A 21,795-nucleotide genomic window follows, 5' to 3' on the forward strand; every position below is an offset into this window, starting at 1 on the left:
AGGACTCAGCATTATCTGTGATCACAGACTGTCCCCGATTTAATATTTTGGTGCAATATGTAGAGCATGTGACATTGTCAGCTCTAGATAAAAGTGTGGCAATTAAAGAAATGTATGCAAATAAAGAGTGCTGTGATTTTCTCACATATGGTGTACAGCTCCTTGTTATATTACATCCCCATGGGGCAAATCATTGGTGCCAAGAGTGAAATAGGTGAACATGAGGATCATCTCTCCGGTTACCACATAGACAAGAGATTTGTGACCACAGCAGCCAGAACACCAAAACCTTCAGCTGGAAGATGTACACAGGAAACAACATTTATATTCATTTTTATGTCCCCTCCACCCTTACCTTCCCCATTGGAAAATGGAATATGATTTGAGAGGTACCAGTATCATGTAAAGGGGATTCAAGGTTCAATACAAACAAAAGCTCATATAATCAGAGCTAAAGCTGTTTATGAAATTCTAAAAGTACTTATGTATTAATCCAAAAATCACTAAAATGTTTGTATGACCAACGATGTGTTTAAAAACAGAAAACGAAAAAACATTTACAAAAATTTAATTTTAATGTGCTAAAATATAGAGGCCATTCTTCCCAATGACTGATCGTAGTCACTCATTTAATAGTTGCAGCAACATAAAGCAATAAACCAGATTGCAGGAAATCGTAAGGCTGCTTTTTTTTTTTGCATTAATTTATTGAGTGCCAACATATGGAGCGGCTATGACGGACGACATTAGTGTTATGTAGATTCATTCTTCCCACACATCGCCGTATTTGTTCTTTTTCACTGGAAAACAGAAAACATAAATTAGAGGGTTTTTTTGGCTCTTAGAGCCAGACAGTGAAACATCACTTTTTCACTAATCTGTTTGTACTTTCTGAGTGCAGATGTGTTTATATATATTATTATGGGGGCTGTTATCCTGCCTGTAAGCAGATTTTAAAGGATGTATGTAGTAGAATGGAAGTGGAATATACCTCAGCAGCCGTTCCTCAAGTATAGAAAACCGCAATTTTGCTACAGAAGGGAGGCAAAGCACAACCTTTGCATTGCAAAGTCTGAATTCTGCACCATTATCTACAGCAATTATATGAACGTTGCAGATTTTTGCCCCCAATGTGTATTATGCTGCAAAATTTTATTTTTTTCTCCATAGAAATAAGTTTAAAATAGACGGAGAAGGAAAAGATCCTCAGCAAAGAATCATGTTACATAAACTAGATGTAAAAGACTCTGACACTGACTTTTATATTTTGTTCATTCCAAATTTAGTGAAAAGTGAAGCAAATATAAAAATCAACTTGTTGCATAATCAAGGTGTTACAGCACAACACGTTACATCCTCTTTTCAAGGTGTGTGAAGATTATTTCCAATAAAAGTAGCCATGTTGTCTCTTAGAAACGAGATGGTTGTCATTGGATACGACCACCCCGTGAACGTAGCCCTAGACTAGTTATGACAGTACCTTCTTTCCAGGGCTTCTTCTCCTGTACAGGTGCTCTAGAAGATGCCAAACCCGCTTTGTGGAAGGAGTCTCTATTCTGGTCCCTCAGCTCATCATACGTGACCGGTTTCTGTTTTGTTTCTTCGAGGATTGGTTCAGGCTCTACATAATACAAATTTAAGATTAACAGCATGGAGCCTCTGCATTTCTTGCTCACGGTCAGTTGGACCACCACTCCATTTGAGAAACAAGCAAAACAAAACTTGTAACTTTATTGAAATAATTTTCTATGTGAATAAATCCACATGTAAATCTTGTAAGGGATAAGAAAAAGAAGCAGGTCTGGGGCAAATGCAAATCACGATCAACATTTGTGACATGTAGATTTTTACAACCAAATTTTTCTATGGCATAAAAAAACCCCACATATGAGGTCACATCATTAGGATGGCTGCCAATTAAGCTGCCCCGTTTAGCTGAGCAATGATTAAAGGGGTTGTCGTAGAGATATACAAAACCAGCGATATGCCTGGCAGGGGGTCGGCGCTTCTTAAAAAAAAATAAACATGCGACACCGGGAGGGACGGGGAGATAAGTACGTCTCTCACTGTATCAGGTGCTGGGATATGATGCCAGGTGGGTCTCCCTGCCGGGAAGCTGTCCGAGGGTACACGCAGAAAGAACGCGGGACGGGACACCAGGAGGGAACAAGGTGGCACATCCTTTGGCCACATAGTTTGTTGTTTTTATATCTGCCGGCCAACCCCTTTAAGCAAAGACCTTGCCACTCTATTCAAAGTCTGTAGGGCTGATAGTAGAATTCCATTGAAGCAAATATGTCGCAGTACTTACCTACTACAATATTGTCTCCTATTCCAGTGGGTGAAGACTCGCTCATAGATGCACTAAATGGCACTTCTGCAGCACCAGTCTCATACTCGCTGTTGTACACTCTGGGTGGTGGTTCAGTCGCTGTTGGGGCAAATGTCTGAAGTGGGGCTTGGGCTGTGATGTCAGTATTAGAAAACTCTGACGGATGGGCTGCATGTTGGGGAAATCTGAAAAGTTATTCAGAAAAACAAAACAAAAACACTAAAAGACAAGGTCAAAAGTTTACAAGCTATTAAAGACAAAGAACATTTAAATTTCACATATTTCCACAGCAGAACCACTGACCATATGACATGAATATTCAGAATGGTCAGACAATTTCGAACATCAAAATCCATCGTGATAAACCAGGGACACTTACGTATAGATCCAGGCACCGTGACTGTGGGTGTAACCAGAGCCCCTTCATGCTCTGGCTTCACAGAGTGTTACACGGTCTCAACCCCCCCCCCCCCCCTTCCCCAGATACCACTTGAAAAAAAGATTTGAGCGTAACGACCTCTTAAAAATACAAGTTCTTACTCATGGTCATCTAAAGCACGTCAAGCTTAAATAACATAAAATAACAGTTCACCGTCCGGCGCATTCGTCAAGACCTTCACATCGAGGTTTTATACAGGCAAGTACAATACATATAAATATAAAATAATGTTGCATGAATAAAATGGATACTATATACATTAATATATTGGCAATAACTAGACTAATAGTAATAAACTATATCCTGGAGCTGCAGCGTGCAGAGTTATGCGATTGCAAAAACAGAAACCTGCATACGATTACTAATAACCAATTTTTTGGGCAACTCACATTCTGCAATTATTACACACACAAAAACTAAAACTAAATCATATATAGGCCCGCTATACAAAAACATAGAAGTAGAGCAACAAATAAGTATATATTTTATAGTAAGTCCATGAATTCTGATCAACAAAGCATAAAAATGTTTATCAATTTAGAAGAGGTACATGAGGTCAGTGACTATTCATTCTTCTGGGGTTTCCAATATTTAAGACCAATACGCTTCCCTGTTATGCAATTTGTCTAGTCTCCATCTCCTTTAGGTATGCAAACCCTCGCAATAGCAGTGACTGAGACTATAGATGTCACCCCTACATGTTCAAATCACAAATGCTTAGAGAGGCCAATAATATTTGTAACATCCATTTTTTCCCCCCATCCTTTGTAGCATCTGTTATATGTTCTCCAAGTAACATTCAGGACTCTCTCCATGCTCCCCTCATACTGAGGATTGAATGTTACATATACCTGCCAAATAAACAGTATACTTGGTATTGCAATTCACATTAGTAAATATGAAAAAAAATTATTTTCTTTGATAAGAATTACATCAATTGCCTCCAAAACCATTAGTGTCATTGATCTTAAGCCAGTGGGCTCATAACCAGCAGTGGCTTCAGAGAGGGTGATGTAACATGGCCCATAGAACAGGCCCTTCTTTATACAAACCTACAGCCTTCATGTAAGATCTATTGAAATTTCTCATCAGTATTTAAAATCAGAAAAAAATAACCCCACTTTGCAATGGGTCAGTTCTGCTACAGTGTCCGAGCCGACTAAATTCAAGATGTAGAAGAGGTACTTCAGTGAAAGGGACAATTTACCGAATTCTTTCTGCTCCCCCAAATATATGTTGAAATGGGATTAACAAGCGTATTCGCCCTGTCGTATGGCAAATCATATGGAGTAGAACTAATAAATCATCCATTTGCACCACCTATAAGGAAGCACAATACAAGGTGTCACACCCCTGCACTGCTACATACACTCAATTCAAATTACCATCTACTTTCTGGAAGTGTCTGGCGGATGTGGGTAAATTGCACCGTATCTTCTGGACTTGCCCTCTTCTAGCTCCCTTCTGAGAGACTGTGAGGGCTTTGACAAGAGAGATATTTTGCACTAGAGTCCAGTAGAACCTATTTGATATACCTTCTTAATGTTCCCCCCTAAGAATATGCTAAATCACTTCCGAAACTGCTTCTAAGCCTCTGTGTGGCAGATAAATGTTTGATAGCAAGGGTCTGAAAACAGACGGCTCCCCCAAACACTTCTGCGTTTTATATATGGGGTTTCTCTCTCAGGGCTATATGTTACTTAGATATTAGTTTGCAAAATAATCTTGCAGACCAGTACTGATAACCAATTTTTGAGGAAACCCAAATACTGCAAATATAACACACAAACTAATATTTTGGTGCTCTACAGGATATTTTAATACTTTTATATTTCTGTATATAGCATCCCTTTTATTCATGCAACATTTGTTATATTCATATGTATTATACTCACCTGCACAAGACCACAACATGAAGGTCTGGATGCATGGGCCGGCTGGTGGAGAGCTTGTCCGCTGGTATGCACCTTTGCCATCTCCTGTTCATTTCCACTATTTAAGCTTCAGCATCTTCACATGACCACGAGTAAGAGTTTGTATTTTTAAGAGTTCGATGCATGTATTTTTTTTCTTCAAGCTATATCATGCTTGTCTTTTAAGATGGATTAAATAAAGAAGTTGTACTTTTAAGGAATTTTTGAGTGCCAGAGGAAATTGTTCTATAAAACGTAGAATTTGTCTGTATGGATTTAAAGAAAATCTGCTGTCTGGAATCTAGTTATTCCAGATCCAGATGGTAGATTCCCCAAATATCCTTCATCCCTGTACACCTTTTACAATTTTCTAATTGTTTATTTTGTTGCTAATTAGTTAGAGGCTACTAAGGGCGTGGAGGAGCCTTAGCGCCCAAGGCTGCATTCACACCCGGAGTAGCTTCTGCAGAGCCACTCCACGTGCATCCATTGCTGCATGTGAACGTGGCGACCCTTGCAGTGGCTTCTGTATTGTGCTTGTAATGTCAATTAAGCCGGCTGGGCACCAGGAGATTTTGCAGTGAGCTCCCTTGAATCAGACGGAGCACCGGAAGCCACTGCCCTTGTGCAGCCTTTGCCACCACGTTCACAGGCAACATGGACATGCAGGGAGGCATATGTGTAAAGCCACTCAGAGAGTAGAGTTCACTAGTCCCAAGGGCTCACAAAAGGTATTCCACGCTCTCAGTAACCTCTGCATCTAATTAGCATAGAAATCAAATAAACCGAAACATTTTAGAAAACAGTAAAAGGTGTATAGGGATGAGGCATATCTCCTGCCTGGAACAACCAAGTAGATTTCTGATGGATAGCACATAGACAAAGATACTTTTCTATGGGCTCACACACACACAATGACACTCACGCAGCAAACAACAGACCACGGGTCTGCGGCACAATAATGCACACTTATGTGAAACTATAATACCTCTGTGTAAAGGTAAAGTGTTAAAAGTAAAAAGTGAAAGTTATGCTATCAGCTATAAAGAATTGCTCTATTTGTCAGAATGAGAGACATTATCTTACTGTGGTTGAGGTCTTGATCCTTGCCGAATCATATCACCCATTGGAGAATTCTCTAATCGCAGAAACTTTGCCCGGCATTCTTTAATGTATGAAATTTTTCCAGCTATGTATCCAAAAGCACCAGCAACTACCAGACAAAAATCAAGGCATTACAAGGCAGGAAAAAGTAATCCACACAATTCAGTGGATTCACATAGGGAGCAACTCACACTGAACCACATTGCTTTCTGTTGTACACTTCATGCAACACATGAATAACAGACTATAGACACTTTTGCAACGGGTACAACAAAGGGGTTATGGTCCAAGTTTCACAAAAATCTGGCTATTTTTTTTTTTCAAGTGTAAACTAAGCAAGCTTAGGTTTAGGCTGTGTTTACATTGCACAGTTACTGTTTCAAGTAATAGAAGCCTAATGGAAGTGATTTCAACGGCAGACAACAGAAGCCACTAGAAGTCATTTTAACAGATGCGCTAGATTTCAATTATTACAGAAGAAAATAACACAGGTGTGAGCTGAGCCTACACACGTGGCGTTTTTTGTAGAGCGTTTTTAGATTGGAAAAACCGCATGCGTTTTTGAGCAGTTTGAATTAAGATAATTGGTCAAACCTGTCAAAAACGCATGCGTTTTTTACGAACTAAAAACTGCCCAAAAACGGCCTAAAAACGCCACATGTGTCTTCACCCTTAGGGTGATGGCACACGTGGCGTTTTGAACGCGTTTTTGGCCCGTTTTAAAGCAGTCCGTTAAAAAACGCATGCGTTTTTCACCAGTTTAAATTAAGATAATTGGTCAAACCTGTCAAAAACGGATACGTTTTCAAAAACACATGCGTTTTTTGACGGACTCTTTAAAAAGGGCCAAAAACGCATTCAAAACGCCACGTGTGCCATCACCCTTACACTACAGCAGATTAATTATCCAGCATCAGGTACAGTGATAAAAAACTTGGTGCAACAAGTAACCCCACTGTTTAGTGTATAGGAGGATTTACAACTCATACTATATGTCACATATATGCATTACTACAGAATGTTGTAGCATTTATGGCCTCACTGTAAGGTGCCATAGATTATGTCAAATTCTGCCTTTCAGACTGGGTACAGCCTAATGAGATTCATGGCATGCAGGTTATAGCTACATGTATATCACCTGTAATCTTAAAGTGCATCTGCCAGCTTAGTATCAATTTTTTAAAAAAAATGACAAAAATACAAAACAAAAAAAAAAAAAAAAAAACATATCCACTTACAGGCTAGCTTTGGGAAAGGACCGAATCTGCCAGACGCAGTCAGCACCCCTGCAAGAAAGGAGATATGTGTGTTTATAAAATGTGGCTGCTTCAGGAGGAGTCCATCCATAATCTCTCCTATACAAAATCAAGTTCTTACCTCTGAGGATGAGGGTCTGTGTGGCAACCATGCTTACAACTGAGATGGGGAGAGCTGAAATAAGATTAAGAAGGTAAATTACACATGTGAGGCATCACCTACAACAGCCCTGCTACTTCCTCAATAGGATTGCATTAAAGTGTCCAAACTTTTCACCAGACTTTGTATAAATCAATAATACAGACTGTGCACATTAGGATTAACACTATTGCATGGCTAAAACAAAGTTGCCTGTTGGTGGAGACTAGCTGTTAGGTCTGCCATACACAGAAAGGGGATGGATTTCTCTCTATCCTTTCCTGCAGGCTGTGTCCACACGTGGCGTTTACATTGCGCTTTGAAACGCAATCCAACAGCTGATAAGAGTAGATTTGCCTAATTAAATTGTTGCCAACATTTGCATTTACAAAATGCAACCGTTAACACATGTGTTGACGCAATGTTAACGTTGTGGCTTTCTCACCGCATGTTCTGCTCTGCGGATTATTAGCTGGCGGCGCCAGAAAAAAATGACTTTTTCCGCCTGCTCCAAAAAGGGGTATGGCTTTGGCAGAGTGGAAACTCCGACACAATGTGGCACTTTACTCATCCGTTTGGGTGAGTTCACAGAAAATGCATTGTCCGACGATAATGCACTGTGCCGCAATTCCCCAAGATCGTGCGCCCGATATCCTGCATGTGTCACTTCCCCGCTCAGGTCTGCCGGAGTTCCCCATCTTCTTCCTGGTGCATGTAAGTGCATTGGCTCGTGGCACAATTTGAAAAGTTAAATAAAAATGATCGAAAACCCCAAAAACATTGGAAAGTTCAACCTCGGACCCTTAGTAAATAAGCCCCAATATGTGTCATAGCCTTTTTTGGGCACTGTAAACTGGCGGAAAGTAGACCAAAAGAAAATTGCTCTAGTAGGGACACAAAACCGTGCTATTTGCACTCAGCTTACGCTAGCATACCCAAACTGCAGTAAAGTAGCGTTTAAAATCAAATTGCGTTCCACTGCAATTAACATCAGATTTTGGATTAATGGTACAATGGTCTTTAAAACATAGATGGCTTTTACAGCTGCGACAAGCATAGGACTCCCAGAAACCCTAGATATGACCGCACGGAGAGTGGGAGTACTGAAGTCATTGCTGCTCCCTGGTTCTTCCAAGAGGCTCATCTCAATGTTATATGGGGCATTGCAGGACAAGTTTCTTTAATGGTATTGTATTCCCCAGCAGGCCCAAATTGGAGGCTGGTATAGGTCCATTTACAGATGCCCAATGGCATGCCATCCTTTCCCCAACACCAGTGCTCTCCCTCAATGAGTCCTCTCCCTTATCTGTTGCTGCTACACAGGGCTTACAAAACGCAAACTCTTCTGGCAAACATTGGGGCCAGATCAGACTCAAATTGTCCAAAATGTAACATACCGGATGCAAATCTTATGCACATGTACTGGGAGTCCCAATACTTTGCATTTTGGTCAGTCCATGTAACCTGGCCAATATGCACAGTCCGTGATAAACAGACTGACACCATTTGTTAGAATTTTCACTGTTCTGACAGCGCCACCCGCCTGGCACAGCCACCTGTTCCTATGTTCCAGTGCATTAGCGGCCGCTTGGACAGGAGAGCAGAGCTGGCGAGGGGCACGGCGGTGACCGACAGCGCTGATTGTCACCAGGAGTCACCAGGATTATATCTTTGTTGCAGCATCCCCTCCCCCTCCCAAGCCCACCAGTAAAATGTTATTAATGTGAGACAAACCCTTTAAAGCAAATCTACTATCAAAATGCATTATGATAAAGCAGGGACACTTGCTCATAGATCCAGGCACCGTGACTGTGGAAATCTTCTTATATTTGTTATCCATGGTCTCATTCCTTTTAAAAGCAACTTTTATAATTATGCTAATGATGCCTGAAGGGCTCATGGGGGTGTTAGCAGAGCCCATCATTGCTGCAGCTTCACAGACTGTTAAACCCCCTCTCTTCCTTATTTATCTTACTGCAGCAGAGGAAATTTCAGTACACAGAGGCAGGGGAATGCTCCTGCACAATGTAACAGCCTGTGAACCTGCAGCACAGATGGGCTCCGGTAACACTTCCAGGAGCCCTTTAGACTCATTAGCATAATGGTAAAAGTTGATTTTAAAAGGAAGGAGGCCATGGATAACAAATATAAGAAGATTACCAGAGTCACAATGCCCGGATATGAATAAGTGCCCCTGGTTTATCATTCTTGATTATGATTCTGGATTTCCTTTAAAATCCAGATTGACAATTTGTACAAGAACAGGCATGCTACAAAGTTAAAATATGTATCATTTCAATTCCTGTACATATTTTTCGGCACATAGCTACTACCGTAATACACTGTGGACTTTCCACCCCAGAAACCTGGATGGAATTAGAATATATTTTCTGCAATTTAATACAGTATTTCTTTAGAGTATTGCTAGAATCTCGTGCCATGAGACACCACTTACATCTGTACCAGAAGCTCTCAGAATTGCATTCTCTCAAGACTCTTGTCTCCTCTTCTGTGGGAGTGTAGCCACTCTGTAAAAATATATATAAAATGTCAATACATATTTAAGGGAACAGTTTATATCTGGGGAGCAAGGACCCACTCTCAGTGGAGTAGGGGAGTGTCAGAAATTGCCATACACAGCGCTCAATTATCTAGAGCATTCCCATAGAAAGTAAATGGGGTTCCAGAGATAACAGAGCGCTGTGCTTGGTAATTTCCATGCTCCAAATGCACCCCACCAATTAGTGTGAATAGGACCACCATTCTCCAGACAGCTGGGGATTCCACTCATACGGCTATATTCACACATGGCATTAACACAATACAACAGCTGAGAACAGAAGATTTACCGAATCACCTTGCTGTTAACATTAGAGTTTACAAAGTACAATGTTAACATTGTTTTGTAAATGCAAATGTTAACAGCAATAGAAATTCAGCAAATCTCTTCTTCTCAGCTGTTCTATTGTTTCAAAATGCAACGAAACGCCACGTGCAAGCACAGCCTCCGATTTTGTATCCCCCCCTATCCAGTGAATAATGGGGATAAAATGAAAACATGGCACACGTAAAGCAAGTACTAGGTGCAGATTTTCCACATGCTGCCTATTACATTGCCAATTAAATCAATAATCCCATTTAGACAACGCTGAATTTTTTTACAATGCAGATTTTTAAAACAACGGAAACGTGTGGCCATAATATGGTTTGTATACTATGGATTTATTACTGCTGTGTGAATGAAGCCCAAGATATAACAAAGAACATTTGAAGGAAAATCTGAACAAAAGATTGCATCCTTCATATAGATTTTGGACTTGAATAGAAAATCTACGTCCTGCAAAGAAAATGAGCCAACCATTAGGTAGTTTTGGGGTGATCCCTGTTCCTCCTGCACATGTGGTGATGTGCTGGTCACTGCAGACATGATATCTGCTTATAATTATTATTATTGCAGGGTGTCTCCTCTTTACCCTCTGGGTGTTTCACATTTGGCAGATGGAAGGGCTCTTGTGAAGCATGACATGGACACGATGCAGCTATAACTCCACAGCGCGCCGTGCACACGGTGCGGTACCTGCATCCTCCCGGGCGGCGGCGGCTGCTGCTCGCTGAGGTTTGCCTGTGGGGAGTTCATGTCCATGGCCTCGTGTAATAACCATCAGTGTTGTGTACAGCGCCGTGACCTCTGCACTGCTCCTCGTACAAGTACAGCAGCCGCCCGGAAATCCTTCCTACACCCGGAAGACGTAGTGCAGCCGCCCGCCCTCCGCTCACATCACACACAGGGCACAGGCACAGCAGCCCGGAGGTCCTGACTGTGACATGTACAGGTCCTGACAGGCACAAGGACAATGCTTCTAATGTCACTTTGTGACAACCAATCATGACACTGCTTTCATTTTTAATAAATTATATCCTAAGGCTGGTTGTTTTGGGGAAAACCCTCTTGTCTATCCTAAGCCTCACACATAACTTTATATAGCATCATGTCTGTCAGGTATTTCACATAAACTACAGCAGAGTGTAATATCTGTGCTGACATCCAAAATTGTATACAAGTTTACTCTATAAAGCCAGTGCAAGCTGCTATAACGCTAAAATCCACGGTTGTCTGGAGCAGTGGTGGTGACCCTATGGCACGGGGTGCAAGAGGTGACTCTGTGGGCACCCAGGTCATCACCCCAGCTGAGAGATCACCAGACTAGACTCAAGACCTCATCCCAAAGTCCCAGGCCACCCAGTACCATGTTGTGATAAGGCCCTTTTTCACACAAACGTATTAAAACAGACGTGTTCTACCCGTACCGTACCGTTTTCAGCTATATCGTACAAGGCGCTGGCAGGCTATATATATATATATATATATATATATATATATATATATATACACACACTCACCGGCCACTTTATTAGGTACACCATGCTAGTAACGGGTTGGACCCCCTTTTGCCTTCAGAACTGCCTCAATTCTTTGTGGCATAGATTCAACAAGGTGCTGGAAGCATTCCTCAGAGATTTTGGTCCATATTGACATGATGGCATCACACAGTTGCCGCAGATTTGTCGGCTGCACATCCATGATGCGAATCTCCCGTTCCACCACATCCCAAAGATGCTCTATTGGATTGAGATCTGGTGACTGTGGAGGCCATTTGAGTACAGTGACCTCATTGTCATGTTCAAGAAACCAGTCTGAGATGATTCCAGCTTTATGACATAGCGCATTATCCTGCTGAAAGTAGCCATCAGATGTTGGGTACATTGTGGTCATAAAGGGATGGACATGGTCAGCAACAATACTCAGGTAGGCTGTGGCGTTGCAACGATGCTCAATTGGTACCAGGGGGCCCAAAGAGTGCCAAGAAAATATTCCCCACACCATGACACCACCACCACCAGCCTGAACCGTTGTTACAAGGCAGGATGGATCCATGCTTTCATGTTGTTGACGCCAAATTCTGACCCTACCATCCGAATGTCGCAGCAGAAATCGAGACTCATCAGACCAGGCAACGTTTTTCCAATCTTCTACTGTCCAAATTCGATGAGCTTGTGCAAATTGTAGCCTCAGTTTCCTGTTCTTAGCTGAAAGGAGTGGCACCCGGTGTGGTCTTCTGCTGCTGTAGCCCATCTGCCTGTTGCTGTAGCCCATCTTCGACGTACTGTGTGTTCAGAGATGCTCTTCTGCCTACCTTGGTTGTAACGGGTGGCGATTTGAGTCACTGTTGCCTTTCTATCAGCTCAAACCAGTCTGCCCATTCTCCTCTGACCTCTGGTATCAACAAGGCATTTCCGCTCACAGAACTACCACTCACTGGATGTTTTTTTCTTTTTCGGACCATTCTCTGTAAACCCTAGAGATGGTTGTGCGTGAAAATCCCAGTAGATCAGCAGTTTCTGAAATACTCAGACCAGCCCTTCTGGCACCAACAACCATGCCACGTTCAAAGGCACTCAAATCACCTTTCTTCCCCATACTGATGCTCGGTTTGAACTGCAGGAGATTGTCTTGACCATGTCTACATGCCTAAATGCACTGAGTTGCCGCCATGTGATTGGCTGATTAGAAATTAAGTGTTAACGAGCAGTTGGACAGGTGTACCTAATAAAGTGGCCGATGAGTGTATATATATATATATATATATATATATATATATATTACAGTGTGCTGGGCTGGCTGTATACTATATATATACTACAGGGGGCTGGCAGGTTATATACTACAGGGGACTGGCAGACTATACACTACAGGTGGGGCTGGCAAGCTATATACTACAGGGGGCAGGCAGGTTTTATACTACAGGGGCTGGCAGGCTATATACTACAGGGGTGGCTGGCTATATACTGAGGACGCTGTGACCAATGCATTTCCCACTCTAGGCTTACACTCAAGTCAATAGGTTTCCCAGTTTTTGGTGGTAAAATTTGGTGCCTCGGCTTATACATGGGTCGGCTTATACTCGAGTATGTACAGTATTTATTTACTATATTTACAGATCCCCTAGGGCAGAGGTCCCCAACCTTTTTTGCACCAGGGACCGGCTTTAAGCTAGGCCAGTTTTCCATGGCCCGGTGGGGGCGGGGCTTTGGTCATATGGGGTGGGGTTATGGAGGGGTGGAGCTTAGTGCATACTTATCATATAATTATGACATTTATAATGAGAATGTGATTCAACTTACCATAGGTTCAGAATGAGTGGGAGCACCAGGCTTGTTTCCCTGAATCAGTGGGAGCACTGGGCTTGTTTTCCTGCACCCACCCGCCCCACCCCGTCCTGCATAATGTTCTCTGCCGGGAGCTGCGAGCTGTCACGGCTATGGCAGAAAACATTATAAATCCACACAGAGGGAGCTCTGACCAGGCGCAGGGCCGCAGAGCTAGCTGTCAGCGGCGCCACGGACCGGCTGATTAACTCCAACGGCCCGGTCCTGGTCCGCGGACCGGCGGTTGGGGACCTCTGCCCTAGGGTACTTTAACCCTAGGGGTTTGATCATTCGTACCATATACTGTGATACGGCTGTATAAATAATATGTATAGTTTGTATGTTCTTTCCGTGTTTGCGTGGATTTCCTCCGGGTACTCCGGTTTCCTCCCACATTCCAAAACATACTGTTAGGTTGTTTACATTGTGACCCCCATTGGGGACAGGGACCAATTTGCCATGCTGTGTAATCTGTGTGCGCGATATAAATAAAGGATTGTTATATTATTATTATATATACTATTTACTATAATATGGTGGATTTACTAATGATCTATTACAATGTGCCACTGAAACATTTTAACAGATATTCAGAAACGACAATGTCATGGCGACAGATTGTAGCTTCAATACTGGGAGCGCCGATCGCTGCCAAGATGGTGGCGCCCACTCACCACCAAAATGTAACCCCTTACCGACATACTATTACCCCTATACCGACATGACGTACTATTACATCACATGCTGGCTACGGGTGTATGAAGAGGGCTTACATGACATGGAATATTAAATACTGTCACTATGGAGTGCAAAATTAGCTCTCATACAGCTCTTTACATGGAAAATGTATAAAAAAAAGTTATAGATTTTTGAATGTGGGGAGCAAAAATTTGAAATGCAAAAACGGAAAAGGGCCTTGCCGTTAAGGGGTTAAACCTATATAAATATGGTATTTCCATGATCGAACTGACTCAAAGAACATAGGGGATGTGTCATTTAGACTGTACAGTGGAAGCTGTAAAAGCGGAGCCTATACATAAATGCATTTTTTCCATAGATTTTATAAATTTTTAGATAATGACACTAAAAAGTCCAAATTGTTATGCAGAAAACAAGCCCTCATACATAATACATACATAATTGGAAAAATGTATCTTGCTTTGAGTAGAAGGGGAGCGAAAAACAGAAATGCTAAAATGGAAAAGGGCATTGGAAGAAAGGGTTAAAGGAAACTGTTTTATGCAGTAACTTACAATGGTTTATATGCACATCATAAATATCTGTAGAAACCAATATCTTCCTGTTTGCTTTTACCTTTTCTAGATCGTCATCTGAGTTTATGACTTGTATGACTCTTTATGCGAAATCAATTTGTGTCTGATGTTCTGTGGTTGTTTTATGACATTACTTTGTTTGTACATTTCTAATAGAGATGAGTTATGCAGAATTTTAGCTGCATATATATATATATAGATGTAACATAGAGGAAATGAGCAGCGGATGTATAAAGTGAAGGTCATATCGATCTAACTTTCTTGTTTTTTTTACCTGCTGACAATGTCATTTCAACAGTAGTAAAGCAAATTACAGTAATCAGAAGGATAAGGTTCATTCCAGGTATCTGTAAGCAGTATTAAAAATACTGATGCACTTGGGGTGGCAGTACCCTTTGTCTGTTATTTTAAGATGTAACCAATAAAGCAAGTTATTATTTTTATTTTTTCTAAAATGTTGTAGTTTTGCCTATATACTGGGGAGTGAGCATTGCCTATATACTGGAGACTGGGGGCTGCCTATGTACTGGGGGAGGTGGGCTGCCTATCTACTGGGTAGTGGGGGCTGCCTATACACTGGGGAGTGGGGGCTGCCTACATGCTGGGAAGTGGGCGCTGCCTATATACTGGGGGAGGTGGGATTCCTATATATTGGGAAGTGGGGGGCTGCCTATATACTAGAGTGTGGGGCTGCTTATATTCTTGGGGAGGGGGGCTTCCTATATACTGGGCAGTGGGCGCTGCCTATATACTGGGAAGTGGGGGGCTACCTAAATGGGGGGGGGTTATGGGGGTTCTATATACTGGGGAGTGGCAGGCTGCCTATATATTGAGGACTGGATGCCTCCTTATATACTGGGGAGTGGGGGACTCCACTGTGCCGGAGCTAACTATATACAGGCGGTCCCCTACTTAAGAACACCTGACTTACATACGACCCCTAGTTACAAACGGACCTCCGGATGTTGGCAATTTACTGTACTTTAGCCTTAGAGTACAATAAACAGCTATAACAGTTATCACTGCTGTCAACAATAAAGCTTTATTGTTAATCCTGGTTCTAGTGACAATCCAACATTTTTAAAATCCAATTGTCACCGAGACCAAAAAACATTTGGCTGGGGGTTACAATGATAAAGTATACAGTTCCGACTTACATACAAATTCAACTGAAGAACAAACCTACAGACCCTATCTTGTACGTAACCCGGGGACTGCCTGTACAAGGTGGGTGGGCTGCAGTACCTATATACTGGGGTTGCTGCTGTGTGCTTGCCCCTTATATACAGGGGAGCAGTGCACTGGATACCTATATCCTAGGGGGGGGGGCATTTTTATAAGCTGTTGTTGTGAATATTCATTGTTTGGATTCTTTAGTTTTCTGTGGTTACCAGTGCAGTGGTCTTGTCCTGTAGGGGTGATCAGCGTGTGATCAATGATATGTATACAGATGCATCCTTACAAGTATAGCTAATACAGGAGGCACAGTATATAGCTAATACAGGGGGCACAGTATATAACTAACACAGGGGACACATTATACAGATAATACAGGGGGCACATTATTTATGTTATTTATTACAGGGTGCACAGTATGAATTAAATAGGGGACTGCATGTATACATTCATTATGGGGGTACTGAATACATGTAAATCAGAGGGCTCTGTACATATTTAACCCCTTAAGGACCAGGCCCTTTTTCGTTTTTGCGTTTTTATTTTTCACTCCCCACCTTCAAAAATCTATAACTTTTTTATTTTTCCATGTACAGAGCTGTGTGATGGCTTATTTTCTGCGTAACAAATTGCACTTCGTAGTGATGGTATTAAATCTTCCATGTCGTGTACTGGGAAGCGGGAAAAAAATTCTAAATGCAGTGAAACTGATGAAAAAACACATTTGCGCCATTTCTTGTGGACTTGGTTTTTACAGCTTTCACTGTGCACCCCAAATGACAGATCTACTTCATTCATTGGGTCAATACGATCACAGGGATACCAAATTTGTATAGGTTTTATAATGTTTTCATAAATTTACAAAAATTAAAACCTCCTGTACAGAAAAAAAATTCTTCATTTTACAGTGTTCTTGCGCTAATAACTTTTTCATACTTTAGTGTACAGAGCTGTGGGTGGTGTCATTTTTTGCGACTTCTGATGACGTTTTCAACGCTTTTATTTTTAGGACTGTGCAACCTTTTGATCACTTTTTATTGAATTTTTTCTGTTTTTCAAAATGGCTAAAAAATGCAATTTGCGACTTCGGGAGCTATTTTATCCGCTAAAGGGTAAAACGCAGTGAAAAACGGTTATTATATTTTGATAGATCGGGCATTTTCGGACGCGACTATAACTAATGTGTTTAGGATTTTTACTGTTTATTTATATTTATATCAGTTCTACGGAAAGGGAGGTGATTTGAATTTTTATGTTTTTTTAATATAATTTTTTTTTTAAACTTTTTTTTACTATTTTTCAGACTCCCTAGGGTACTTTAACCCTAAGTTGTCTGATTGATCCTATCATACACTGCCATACTACAGTATGGCAGTATATGGGGATTTTGCATACCATCTACTACAATGTGCAGATCGCACATTGTAATAGATAGCCTCGATCATGACATCTTTGTGTGATCCGAGGCGGTCATGACAACGGATCGGGGAGTGACGATCGGAGCAAAGATGGCGGCGCCCACGCGCCGCCGGCTCTTTAATGCTGCCGGCAGCTTTGCCGGCGGCGATCAAAGGGTTAGCAAGCACCGATCGCGGGTGTTAGCGACGGGCGTTTGCTTCATTATGAAGCAAATGCCCGGTGAGTATGAAGAGAGCTCAGCCCGTGAGCCCTCTTCATACTCCCCCATGCGCAGCAAGACATAAGGGTACATCTTATTGCGCTATGGGGTTAAAATAATTTGGGATACTGTATATATGTATATAGGACCCGGGACTTGGTCCTGGTGCTATGATTCTGTACAAAGCTTGGTTCCAGTACTGTACTTATATATTGGACTCCATACTGGTAATGTATTTATATACTAAGCTTTGTTCTGGTGAATTATATATGTTAATTGCTATTATAATAATTAATGACATGCACAATATTAAAATTTGGAAGACAATGTACATTTTAATTAAATGGTGGATACTGTATATGTTAGAATTATTTTGGGGGGAGCAATGTTTAAGGTAATTTAGTGGGATAGTGTGGCATATACTAAAATCCATACATAAATGCATGTCTCTAATATTTTAAATTTGTGGGGGGCCGTTTATGCTAAAAAATGGGGCGCATTGTATATATTTAAATTATTTTTCAAGGGGGGGGGCGATTTTTGAGATCCCCCCCTGGACAGGGCCGGCTCCAGGTTTTAGTGGGCCCCTGGGCGACAGTGCTCTAGTGGGCCCCCCTCCAGTAGTCACACTGTCCCCCCCTCTGCCGCTTGGACACACGGCCCCTCATCCCCATGTACACATTCCCCCCTCCTGTATACACACTGTCCCCCTCCTCCCCCTGTATACACACTGTCCCCCTCCTCCTGTATACACACTGCCCCCCCTCCCCCTGTATACACACTGACCCCCCTCCCCCTGTATACACACTGACCCCCCTCCTCCTGTATACACATTGCCCCCCCTCCCCCTGTATACACACTGCCCCCCCTACCCCTGTATACACACTGCCCCCCCCCTGTATACACACTGCCCCCCCTCCCCCTGTATACACACTGCCCCCCCTCCCCCTGTATGCACACTGACCCCCCCACCCCTGTATACACACTGACCCCTGTATACACACTGACCCCCCTCCTCCTGTATACACACTGACCCCCCCTGTATACACACTGCCCCACCCCCTCCACCTCCTGTATACACACAGCCCCCCATGTTTCCCCCTTCCCTGGCCCTGTTATGTCTCTCCCCCCTCACCTCACAGATGCAGGTCTGTGTTGTCACTGCTTTCCCCGGCAGGTCATGTGACCATGTTGTCATCACAGGTCCTTCAGCCTCTGCAGCTCCTGCCGGGGAAAGCAGTGACTGCACATGTACTCATCGCAATCTGTGTCCGGATGTCCTGCTGATCTGGGGGCCCGAGTGGGCCCCTCCAGTACCCCGGGGCTCCGACACTTGCCCGGGTTACCTAGAAACTGCCCTGCAGTGGGATACAACCTCAAGTTCGGCTGCCCCTAAGAACGGCAGGAGGAGCGAACATTGACATCAGGGAGTGATTGGCTGCTTCCGATGTTCAGGGTGTATGCTCAAGGCAGGCCAGGGATGGATGCAATACAATAGCATCCATGCCCCATAGACTTTATAGCCTCTGCTGAGCAAATACATTACTCAACAGCAAGAAGCAAAAAAGTGGTCTATTGTGTTTTTCTATTCTTTGTTTCGTATAGAAAACAATATATACTGTGCAGGCAAAACGGATGCATCCACCTACCAGTATTGATACCAGCTTTCCTGGTGAATAAGTTGAACATATCAAAAAAACGTGTTGTGAATGTACCCTTACCTTGACAATAAGTGCATTAATTTTCTGCTACTTTTTTTCCTTCCTCTTTGACTATTTCTCCGGATCATTCTGGTGCTTTACAGAACAGAATCTTACACCTCCTGTACCCCTTCGTGTGCTATCTTTTGACTATCCCCTAGATAAAGAAACAATAAATCTCCTGACACAATCACACATCTAAACAGAGTAAACATATATATCCTGTCACAAGATTGCTGTTTATCTTTGTTAGGAGAAGTTTGCTGTGCTTCTTGGCAACGCTAGGAGCTGAAGCCATTGATCATCGGCCTAGTAAAAGCATTACATGCGCCTGTGTGGATTAATGTGAAATGGATAAGGCCTCATGCACTGTGCTGTATAGAGCTGTTAATGGGTAACCACATAGGGCCTTACATCGTGCCTCTGCATGTCTCCAATTTCTTAGGCTAAGCACTCATGAGCGTGCACTTTAGTTCTGTCATAGCCCTTCTTTCAGTGGTGCATGTATTTTAAAGGGTTCAGAGTTTCTATGGCCTGTGTGTGAGCCACCAGCTCAGGCCGCAAAATATGGTGCAGGTCCTATGGCATTATATGACATAAAAAAACAAGCATTAAATAAAAACACTGACACATGCTTAGTGGTAAAATATTACAATTCTTTTGTTGGCACGGCCTTTATTAAGATAACAAAATTAACAATTCATCTTAAAAACTTTATTGTTACACAAAACTCATTTCATCTTAAAAACTTTATTGTTAACACAAAACTACAAAATGCTCAGCAGCTTAAAGCCAGTTTACCAGATTTTAAGATTATGGGGGATATTAATCATAGGTCTCTTAGAGCTGAACTGTTCTAGTTGCCCAAGGCAACCAATCAGAACTTAGCTTTTATAAAAGTAAAGCTGAGCTGTTATTGGTTTCCATGGGCAACTCGAACAGTTTTACCTCGGAAACTTGATGATAAATCTTCCCATATGTATATACAGGCAGTCCCCGGGTTACATACAAGATAGGGTCCGGAGGTTTGTTCTTAAGTTGAATTTGTATGTAAGTCGAAACTGCATATTTTATAATTGAAGTTCTGGACAAATTTTTTTCTTTTGCCCCAGTGACAATTGGAGTTTCAAAATTTTAGCTGTAATTGGACCAAGAATTATCAATAAAGCTTCATTACAGACACCTTACAGCTGATCATTGCAGTCTGGGACTATAGTAAAGCTTCCAGAGAGCTTCACCAGAGGCCACAGTGGGCAGAGGGGTCCGTCTGTAACTAGGGGTCGTCTGTAAGTCGGGTGTCCTTAAGTAGGGGACCGCCTGTATCTATTGTCCACTTATAAAGAGCAACTAATCTTCAAAAATAGAAGTGACCAATACAATTAAAACATCCTGCATGACTACTCCAACCTACATTCAAATCTATTAGAAATAAGGGGAGGCAGCTCTCAGGTAACTCTGATAGGATGACTGAGCAATCCTGTCAGAGTGAGTATTTCTTACACAGAAAATAAATTGGCAGAGCCAATCCAAAAACCAACACCAAAGTGTCACCAGGGGAAAGATGGCAAAGCCACTTTGGTGACAATTACCCATTGGTCCCCATTGTCCAAACAGCATGCAGAAAATTACAAAATTACCTAAGCTCCCAGAGTGGGGTATTTGACCTCATAAAGGTGAAAAGGTCAAATGCCTTGGTCCCCCTCCTAAAGGTCCGGGTGACTTCATTCCTGCCAGTTTAACAGCATGGTCCAGTGTTGTGGCATCATCCACAAAATCTACTTTGAAGTTAGATGTAAACTAGTTGTATAGGGGTTGGGAGTTTAGCACTGAAGTCAAGCTCTCCCTTCCCTTAAACATCCCTAATGCTGTAATTGATAGCCCTATGTCACAGAACAACACAAAAGGTGCGGTTATGCTTACCGCTTTGATTCCGTTAAGAAGTGCAATGAACGTGCACAGGAAGTGCCATGGCCCCCTATAGAAGCACATGTGATTAGTAACCAGCACCCACTGTCTTGTATTGTTTAAATGCAAGACACTGGGTTCTGGGTAGTGATTTCATACGTCTCCATAAAAATGCAAATGCACTTTAATTGTGCTTTTAAAAGGAATCAAAGTAATACATGAGACCACACCCTAGAGGGCTCTCCTAAAGTCTGACTAATTATATCATAGCAGAGGGGGCGTTCTGTGTCTGGGAGAGCTTGACTTCAGTTCTCTCTCTTCCTCTCCGACTATACAAGCAATTCACACCTCACTTCAAAGTTGATTTTTTGGATGATACTACCATATTGGGTAAGAAAAATGTTATTCTGCTTGACAATCTAGTGAGGAGGTTTATTAGGTCAGTTTCAGCTGACATTATCCATAAAACGATAATAGTGCAGCAACATAATTCAATAAGAAATTGCCTGGTAGAATTTCTAGCAACTTGACAGACTCAATGGGGCTCATTTACTAAGGGTGGTACGCTTTACCTTTTTGTGGAATTGCATGGCTTGGACAGGTATTTAACAGGAGTCTGCGCTGGGATTTTGTCTCACACGATTGTTTTTTGGCGCGGCTGCGCTGGCTTTCATGCAACACATGCCGTCGGATGATCCCACTGATTCGGACCGAGCACAGGATTTAAATTTC

General features: G+C 42.2%; 1 protein-coding gene across 1 annotated transcript; it reads right to left on the reverse strand.

The window, feature by feature from the left end:
- Nucleotides 1-556: 556 nt before the first annotated feature.
- Nucleotides 557-10,985, reverse strand: OCIAD1 (OCIA domain containing 1). Its single transcript, XM_072124516.1, has 8 exons — nucleotides 10,761-10,985; nucleotides 9,639-9,711; nucleotides 7,166-7,219; nucleotides 7,027-7,074; nucleotides 5,771-5,897; nucleotides 2,312-2,517; nucleotides 1,481-1,621; nucleotides 557-800 (listed from the first exon to the last, which is right to left on the reverse strand). The coding sequence occupies exons 1-8, from the start codon at nucleotides 10,824-10,826 to the stop codon at nucleotides 763-765; spliced, it is 753 nt and encodes a 250-aa protein (XP_071980617.1). The 5' UTR covers nucleotides 10,827-10,985; the 3' UTR covers nucleotides 557-762.
- Nucleotides 10,986-21,795: the final 10,810 nt, after the last annotated feature.

This window comes from Engystomops pustulosus, chromosome 1 (genome assembly GCF_040894005.1).
Source record: "Engystomops pustulosus chromosome 1, aEngPut4.maternal, whole genome shotgun sequence".
Lineage (NCBI taxonomy): Eukaryota > Metazoa > Chordata > Amphibia > Anura > Leptodactylidae > Engystomops > Engystomops pustulosus.

Bases quoted from the DNA above. Each gene is read 5' to 3' on its own strand.
- OCIAD1 (XM_072124516.1), bottom strand. From the start codon at position 10,826: ATGGACATGAACTCCCCACAGGCAAACCTCAGCGAGCAGCAGCCGCCG. The intron at 9,712-10,760 runs GTACCGCACCGT...ATATTTTTACAG, and splicing joins CGCCGCCCGGGAGGATGCAG to AGTGGCTACACTCCCACAGA. The intron at 5,898-7,026 runs GTAAGTGGATAT...TTTGTCTGGTAG, and splicing joins TCCTTTCCCAAAGCTAGCCT to TTGCTGGTGCTTTTGGATAC.